This window comes from Aplysia californica, unplaced genomic scaffold, assembly GCF_000002075.1.
Source record: "Aplysia californica isolate F4 #8 unplaced genomic scaffold, AplCal3.0 scaffold00022, whole genome shotgun sequence".
NCBI lineage: Eukaryota > Metazoa > Mollusca > Gastropoda > Aplysiida > Aplysiidae > Aplysia > Aplysia californica.
Window position 1 is genome coordinate 564,875 of NW_004797292.1, and position 9,582 is coordinate 574,456.

A 9,582-nucleotide genomic window follows, 5' to 3' on the forward strand; every position below is an offset into this window, starting at 1 on the left:
GAAAGAGGGAGAAAGAGGGAGAAAGAGGGAGAAAGAGAAAGGAAGAGTTTGAGTGTGTGTGTGTGCGTCTCTCTGTTTGTCTGTCTGTCTGTCTGTCTGTCTGTCTGTCTGTCTGTCTCTCTCTGTCTCTCTCTCTCTCTCTCTCTCTCTCTCTCTCTCTCTCTCTCTCTCTCTGTGGTGTATGTGATAATATCAGGACATAGACAACCCGATCTCATTTCTTTCTGGTCGTCTCAGTGCCTTGCCCTGTTGTTATATTTAAACTTGGGTTAACGTATTTTGCTTAAGTACAAAACACCATAGGGGCCACTCACCGAACAGACAAATCAGACCAAAAAATCATCTAAAAGCAAATAATACAAATAAATCAGACAAAGAAACTAGCAAACAAACAAGACAAGAATACAGACGGACACACAAACAGTCAAGACCCAACAGGCAAACGAACAATTAACAAAATAAGGTCGACACAAGACAAGCACAAACTACAAGCAAACAAACACATAATTGTACAAATAAATAAAAATAAACATACTCCGAATGAGACAGGACAAAGCCTACCATAGAACCCCCAGGGCCAGGGGAGGAGAAAGAGAGGAATGCCAAGATCCACATGGGAGCAACATCTAGAGGCAGATCTCAGCTGGGTGGAGGTGGAGAAGATCGCCAGTACAGAGACAAGTAGAGAGTCCCTCTTGGCGGCCTATACCCAATACCTGGGTGAAAGAGTCGAATAATGATGATGGCACCAAATAAACAAACAAACAAAGCCTGCAAACAAACAAACAAAGCAGACGAGCTGTCTTGTTCCTCATCAGGTCTGAGAACAGAGATAGGTAGAAGAGTCTTCCTTGGCGTTCTAAACTGAATCCCAGGGTGAACGATGATGATGATGATGATGATGATGATGATGATGATGATGATGATGATGATGATGATGATGATGATGATGATACCAAACAAGCAAACGACCAAGCAAACAAAGCAAACAGACGGACAGACAGACGGACAGACAAATGAACCAACCAACAAATGAACGAACAAAATACCTACAAACAACATAGCAAATTATGTTTGTCTCCCATCAGGTGTGGATCCTCCACAACGTTGAACCCCCTCCCCGTGTCCCCCTCAACCTGGCCGCCTATGCCGGGGTGTTCAACTGGACTGCCTGGTACAGAAGGTGAGTTACACTATCTATCTATCCATCTATCTATCTATCTATCTATCTATCTATCTGTCTATCTATCTATCTATCTATCTATCTATCTATCTAACTATCTATCTATCTATCTATCTATCTATCCGGAGTGTTTGACTGGACTGATTGGTACAGAAGCTGAGTTACACTATCTATCTATCTATCTATCTATCTATCTATCTATCTATCTATCTATCTATCTATCCGGAGATTTTGACTGGAATGCCCAATGTAGACGATGAGTGCTCTCTCCTCCGCCCCTTCTTTGTCGAAGTTTTTAACTGGAGTGCGTGTGTTACTATTATCTCACCTCATGATATCCTCTTTACTGCAGTGTTTAACTAGATTACTGTGACATTATCTTTTCTCCACCCCTTCTTTGTCCGAGTATTTAAATGGACCCCCTTCAGTGACATTTTCTCTCCGTTTTCTCCTCTCGTCTCTTTACAAAGTAATAAACTGGACTGCAGTAACGCTATCTCTCCCCTCTCCCCTCTTCCCTCTCCCCCTTTGCGGAGTATTAAACTAGACCGCTTGGTAGAGATGGTGCGTGACATTATCTCCCCCTACCCCTACTTTTTCCGGAGTATCAAACTGGACTGCCCAATACAGATGGTGAGTGAAGTTATCTGGACAGCAGTGATTTAAAAACTAATTTAAAAATCTCGCTCCCTCTTCCCTCTTATGCTTATAGACTTATTGCACCCCTCTCCCCCTCCCTGCTTTGTCCCCTCTTTTGGGCTCCTGACTCTTTCTGCAGCCTTTCTACAGTAACTCCTTGGCTCTTTCATACTACTGTCTTTCAGCCACACCCCTGATCTTAGGGTAGGTAAGATAAAACACCTAGCCTTCTGGGATAAGTGTGAAAATCTCAGAGGTACCGTGTGCAAGTTGCGCTCATTAAAGATCTTTTGATGGTCCTAAATCGATCAGGATATGTTCGGCCGCCACCAAGGCAAATTCAAAATTAGTTCCTACCAAACTTTAAAAGTTTAATGTGTTCTGCGCGCTCATATGACCTTATGCAGTTGTGAGCGCTGTTAAATAAATACTTACCTAAACAAAACAAACAAACGCTCAGGACTGCCCTGTACAGACCGAGAGGGTCACTATTTTTAAAAAAATTTCTTTTTTTTAAAAATCTGTGTGGTGTTATACATTTCATCCTTTCGATGTGATTTTAATAGTATGGATGAGATGTCACCACACGCATAAAAAAGATAAAAAGCATTATAAACGACCCATCACACTCCCTTTCAACACAAATTGTAAGGCAACGCAGCGGCAGATATGTACATCCAAAACAAAGAAAGAAAGATATAAAAGAAGTTTTTTACGACCTAGCATAACACTTTTGTCAGAATGAGCATAGATATGTGTTGCTCTTAGAGTATTTATCTCTCTATATATATAACTCCAAAGGTCTTGTATTTAAATTTCTGCATATGGTTGAATAATGCATTTGATGTGAATATATATTATATCCGCTATACTTCTCTTTTCATATTGATTTTTAATGAGAATAATATTTAATTTAATTTTTTCAATGTATACGTGCATGTGTTTTTACGGTCCTGTACAGCCAAGAAAAATTTCCCTCTGGGATAATAAAGTATTATCTTACCTTATCTATCTTATCTTATTTGTCTTACTTTTAAGTAATATCAACTCCCCCTCCCCATACCTTCCCCTTTTTTCATTCCACCCTTTTCTATTTATCCAGCCCAGCATCAACATAAAACAACACCGATAGCACCAACAGAAATAATCTCAAACGATCCCCACCCCTCCAGGCAATACACCCAAAAAATTCAAACACAGTAGCATCCGCAGCAGTAACAACAACAACAACAACAACAACAACAACAACAACAACAACAACAACAATAATAACTACGACAATGGCAACAATAACAACAACGACAACAACGACAACAACAACAACAACAACTACAATAATAATTAAAAAAACCCAACAACGTTAACGACATCAACATTAGCAACAACTCTAAAAGAACAACAGCTAAGAACCTTCCTACACACGTAAATGTACACTTTTAACAAACGAGCAAAGGACAAGAAAACGACCGTCTCAATCACCTACTCGAAAACTGATGTTATAACATTATACTGTAATTTATTTATACACCGGTGTGAATTCGATCCCCGGTATCCTTTGCTTTCCCCTCGTCGTTTCTTGTCTGTCTGCTTTTAGAAGAGTGGGGGCGGGGATGGGGTAAAGCTATCCCTCTGTGTTAGACTAGAAGTAATGTCTTCCGTGTCTATGTGAGTATAGTACTAATACAAAAATTGCACTTTACGCCACCTCCCCCCCCCCCTTCCGCCCCGCCTCCTCGCTCCACACCACTCAGCCTACCCGTCGTTTCCCCATTCTCACCTTTTCTCTCTTTCTCCCCATGACAGACCTGCGATCGGGCGTAATGGCTTAGTTTTCTCTTTCGAAATCTGAGAATTAGGTCAAGGTCCAGGAAGCCAGGCTGCTAACGACAGTTTTCTAAAAGCGACGCCATTAAGACAAACCGATAACATCTACTTGAGTGTCTGTAGAGCAGGCTGTTGATTTTTATGTTCTAATATTCGAAAAAAAAATCTACATTGGATGGGGTGGGTGGGGGGAGGGGGGGGGGGGCACGTGAGACCAGAACAATAATTTAATATAACCTTTTTGTAGTGTTATGACGCTGTTTTTGTTCTAATTGTCCTTGGCTTTGATTTCTCTTCAACCTAATGTTCTGGCACCAGCGATCCGAGCTATCTTTGACATTGATAGAGACCAGAAACTTTAACAAAGGCGTGTGGCTTCATCTTTGCAAAAATACCTTTCAGGAAATTAGGGTAGAAAAGTTAATTTTTACCCCCTCTATCACCCCCTCCCCCCACCCTAAAAAAAAAGAACTACAGGAGCTGGTAGATTCTAATTAAATGCAACCACAATAAGAAAGCAAAATATCAGTTGCCGGTTTCCAGTTTCATCTGCTGTAACGGCCTTGTAAAAGTCTAGTGTTTGATTCTGTCATGTGTCCTGAGTTTGCTTCTGTCATGTGTCCAGAGTTTAGTTTTAGTATTAGTAAGAGTTTTACGGCACTTGCAACACAATAAGGTCATATAAGTGCCGAAGATTAGAGGTGTTACAAGAGAGTAACAAACACAAAAAAAGGAGGAGAGAGATAAGGACGATAGATGTTTGGTAGGAAAGAAGGAGCAAACCACACCAGAGTTTGCTCGTCTTTCGATCCCTGAATTGTCAACAACCCCCCCCCCCCCCCCCCCAACAAAACAGAGACACTGGATAAAATGAATTATTTTCACGCGGGAATCAAACTCGTGTCTTTTGTGTGCTTTGATGAAAAAATCCCACCTCTGCACCACAGATGCTGGTCCCATCAAATGCCTATATTTTAAACAAGAAATGTCTTCTTATTGCTTTTAGCTGTTCTAGTAGTTGGACTTTGCTTTTCGGACTTTTCTGCAACAAAAAACTCCTGCCTTCTACCTGCCTGGGTTGTTTTGGTTCTGGTTCCAAGTCAGGTTTCTATGTCCTTTTCCTATAGGTCTCCCCCGTTCCTCTTTTACCTTCTTTCTAAACATAAAGTAGCAACAGAAACAGTTCAATCGATAACAGCAGCAGCAACAGCAGCAGCAAAGACGCTGAAATGTTCGAGTTCTGAGGAAAAACCAATCAATTGCGAAAAAACACTCGGGAGATCAATTGTAAGTGGATCTTTTGATCTATAAAAAAAAAAACCCACTCAAACTCAAAACAGACTGGAAAGTCGGAAATGATAAAAATAAATGAGGAATCACATGTTTACGCTAACAAAGCTATGAAACGAAACCAACCGGCAGATAATGAAACGGACTGAAGGATGATTGATTGTCCCCATCACTGTTCCATGCTGAACGGTCTGTCCGCTTTTATACCCCCCGCCCCGACCTTCTTTTGAACTAGTCAGAGTAAAACGATCCTTGCAGGACAATTGATCGTGTTATGTGAGAGCTAGCACTATCTCGGGTTTTTTTTTCTTTCGCTATATCTATTAATTGTGAGATCTTCAGGGAAAGGGGGGGGGGGTGGGGGGGGAGGGGGGCGCCAATAGTAAGTCATAATAAAGTTCGAGCCTCAGCTCAGTCCGGCATTGTGTCTTTGAAAAAGGCAAGTTACACAAATTTTGGATTTGGCTCGGTCCTTTCGGAGATGGACGTTAATCAAACCTACAAATAATGCAATAGTGTTGATAAGCGCATTAAACCCATACCATATCACACATATTTTTACCTTTAAAATTCCATGCTTCCAGTCTGGAATAGGGGCTCTCGTGGTCTTGAGGTCAGGTGTTCGTGTTTCATTCCGCAGGTCTCGGGTTCGGAACCTTGCAGCGACGGAAAATCTTCTTCTCTTAAATTTGCTCCTTTTCCACCTTTTTGAGCTCTACTCATGTTCCTTCATCTTCTTTAATCTCCACTTTGTGCCCCCCCCCCTTTCTCCTTTTTTCTGAGCTCCTGACCCTTTTCTACTGCTACTCCTGGCTCCTTCTTACTGGTGTCTTTCAGCAGCTCCCCTGTTCTTAGGGTAGGTAACATCACACCCCTAGTCTTCTCGGATAAGGGCGAAAAGAAATCGGAGGTCCCGAGTGCAAGTTGCGCACGTTCAAAATCCCTTTGTTGTCCTAAAATTGATAAAAGTCGGCTTCGGTGCCACCCGGGCAAAATTCAAAATTAATTCTTGCCAAACTGAAATTAATGTTAATGTGTCCCGTGCGCTCATATGACCGTATACAGTTGCGAGCGTCGTAATACACTTGCAAAAAAAAAAAAAAGACCTGAATTTTCTGCAGCCTTAACAAGACACCGGACGGATCACAAATACAGAATTCCGTTTTTTTTTGTGGGCAGCGGCCTGGAAAAAACTGGGCGGAAGACTCACAGCCTTGAACCAAGATACAGTCCAGTAAACCATTAAGTATTGATTGACTTTTTAAAATCAAGTTTCAACTTACATCAATTTCATATTTTCACCGTATTTTATTGTTGAAATTACCCCAAATAAACTACCTGCTCATGTTGTAAACGTTGTTTCTTAAATGCTTTTAATGACATATTATTTTCAATACCCGCGATGACCCGAATAAAGACAGAAAAGTATAAGCAAATAATGGCGTAGTAAAGCGGTTGATGAAAAACTCGAAAGTACTGCTGCTCGGTGTTAGATTTCTGGGGAAAAATAGCAAGCGGAATAAAACCTTCAACATTGTGGACAGACATCAGTATATACCAAAAAGCCTTTCTTCAGTGTGCGCAGTTTGAACCTACCCACATTGAAAAGGAACCAAAGGCAGGTACCATGATTTTTGTTTTCTTACAAATTACATACACATTTTCTTTTTTTTTAAATTACTTTTGTAGCCGTCAAAAATTTCTGTGATGCTAAAGTTTGCGGGACCAACAGGTAGGAATACCAAGTCTCAGAAGGCTCTCATGCTTTCTTAAAAGCACGCTAGAGCACACATTTTTAATTCAATGGAGTGTTCGCCGACAAGTGGCAAAATTGTTTAAGCGAGGCTGCATCTCAAATATAAGCGGATTAGGCAGCAGTGACACTGAATCTGTCTACGCAATTTTTCTTCTGACGGGGAATCTTAACTTCTGTTTTGTTTTAGTAAAGTTTTTACGGCGCTCGCAAGTGCATGGGGTCATATGAGCGCCAAGGGGTGGATGTCAACAGAGAAGTCCAAACGGGGAATCAGGCTTTCTCTGCTCACCTCTCTAGCCACAACACCACGAAGTCTGCTTCAACTATCATGGCACCCTGGAAATAGCAGTTCGCAAGAGAGTGACAAACAGACAATAGAAGTAGAGGAAAAATTACGATAGCAAGGATGAGGAAAGAAAAAGCTGAAGTTCCCCCAATTTTGTTCCGACACAGTATGAGCATGACATTGATAAATCAGACCATTTACAATTCTACTGTGCATAAGAACAGATTAATATCCCCCCTTTAGGAATGGCCTAAAGACACCTTCAGTCAGTAGCACTGCCCTGGTGTGGGGCATCTTAACTTTGACAACTTCTGTACTACGATAAAAAAAAATGCTCCATCAGACCACAAAGTGTGCTGAAAGCTCAGATCACCTGAAAAATGAACGAATTTTATGCACGGCATATTCCCTCCCCAGAGACCCTGACGTCTCTGTGGGATACGGCGGCAGTACCAGATACCCCAAATCCCATACTCTCAGATTCAAAAAGTCAACAAAAAAACCCCCAAAAACACCCGACCATCACCACCACCACCACCACCACCACCACCGCCACTACTAGTAGCAACAACAGCAACAACATCAATAACGACTTGAATATAATCACCCCCGAGATTCTGACACCCCTGTAGGAAATGGCGGCTACACTAGATGCCCCAAACCCCCTACTCCCAGATTTAAAAAATCACTTCCTTCATCACCATCACTCCCCCCCCCCCAACCATCACCACCATGAACAACAGCAACAACAACTTCATCAATAATCCCTCCCCAGAGATTCTGACGTGGGATACGGCGGCTACACCAGACCCCACAACCCCCTACTCTCAGATTCAATAAATCACCTCTTTCTTTGCCACCACCACCACCATCATCAACAACAACAACAACAACAGCTTCAATTAAATTCCCTCCCCAGAGATTCTGACGTCCCTGTGGGATATGGCGGCTACACCAGTTACCCACAACCCCCTAGCCTTAAGCTCAACAAGTCTGCCAAGGTCAACTGGGCGCGGGAAAACAATCGCTTCTCCGCCTGGATGTCCAGCAACTGCTATGATTACAACAGGCGACTACAACTGATCACTGAGATTAAGGTTTGTGAGTCGTTTTATTCATAAAACTACACTGATGGGTGGTTGGCAGGTGCTCTGGTATGATTTGCTCCTTCTTTCCTATCAAACGTCAATCGTCATTATCTCTCCTTCTTTTTTGGGTATATTACTCTCTTGTAAAACACCTATTCTTCGGCACGTATTTGACCTTATTGTATTGCAAGTGCCGTAAAACTCTTACTAAAATTAAAGCTAAATGCTACACTATGAACATTTTGCACATAGTGAAAATTTTAGACATGGACTATTAAGTCAAATTTTGAAGAAATAGAGAGAGCTCAGTTGTAAATATAACTTAAGATAAATGTAGAAGATTTGAGACTGATAAGTTTAAGTAAATGATGCAGTATAAACATACAGCTAATTAGTAACGGTTTTTGCCTTACAAATAAAGGGCTGAGATTTTAGACAAATAGGTAAATGGCGAAGATTTTAGAGAGATGAAATTTAATTAAATGGAGATATTATAAATAAAGATACATGATTCAGATTGATAAAGAGATAAATAGTGTAGATTTGGAAAAGATAAAAGTGAACATTATGGAACCTAGAGATAAAAGGTGGATATTTTAAAGTGATAAATAATGAAGATTTAAGGGGTTAAGTAAGATAAATGCCAAAGATGTTTTTTGCTTGGTTATGAATATTGTAAAAAGATAAATGGTAAAGATTTATGACAGAGCGATACTGGATGAAGAATTTCGACAAAGACAAAACGTGGTGTTGAAGATTTTAGACTAAGAGATAAATGGTCCAGACTTTAGAGAGAAATGCGGTACAGATTTTAAACATGAGTAAAAAGATTTCACACATTCAGCTAAATAGTGAAAACTAAAAATTTCCTTGGACATCACATTTATCGGGGTTTAAAAACAACAACAACCGGGTTTGAGAGCTCCAAAGTCCGTCAGATTTGTCTACTTAAGTGCCAATGGTTCTCCATTCATTCCTTTGCTCGGTTGCTCTTAAAAGAGCTATGTTACCCTGATCTTTCCCCGTTACCCATTTGTTAAGGTTTTCTAAACAGGTTTGAATAAGATAAGATAAGCTTAAGATAATGCTTATTTTCCCAGGGGGGGGGGGGGATTTTTCTTGGCTTTACATGAGAGTAAAAACACCGTGCAGGTATACTAAGAAAATAAATTATATATTTAATTAAAATTCAATATGAAGAGAAAAGTATTGCTGACAATAATACAAATATCACATCAGATGCGCCTTTCTATCACATGCAGGAATTTATCAAATGCCTTTGTAGATTTATATAGATACATGTATATATGAATATTCGGAACAGTTATACATGTTGATGTTTATAACGACAGTATCCTTATACTAGGTCTCGCCGGGATGTAAACAGGTTTTGAAAAAAAAAAAGCCGAAAAATATACGGTGCGCGCGCACTGACTGAAATAAGAATACAGGGAGACTAAATTATATTTGTTTTATTTTCCTCTATTACAACAATTATCTCTATTTAGTAATAATA

General features: G+C 40.5%; 1 protein-coding gene across 1 annotated transcript in view; it reads left to right on the plus strand.

Moving 5' to 3' along the window:
• LOC101849109 (alpha-(1,3)-fucosyltransferase 7) overlaps nucleotides 1-9,582 on the plus strand; it is a 55,687-nt gene that overhangs the window by 38,213 nt on the left and 7,892 nt on the right. The window contains exons 4-5 of the mRNA XM_013088134.2: nucleotides 1,089-1,183; nucleotides 7,898-8,075. Coding sequence (XP_012943588.2) covers nucleotides 1,089-1,183; nucleotides 7,898-8,075 — 273 coding nt within the window. The remainder of the gene's footprint in view (nucleotides 1-1,088; nucleotides 1,184-7,897; nucleotides 8,076-9,582) is intronic.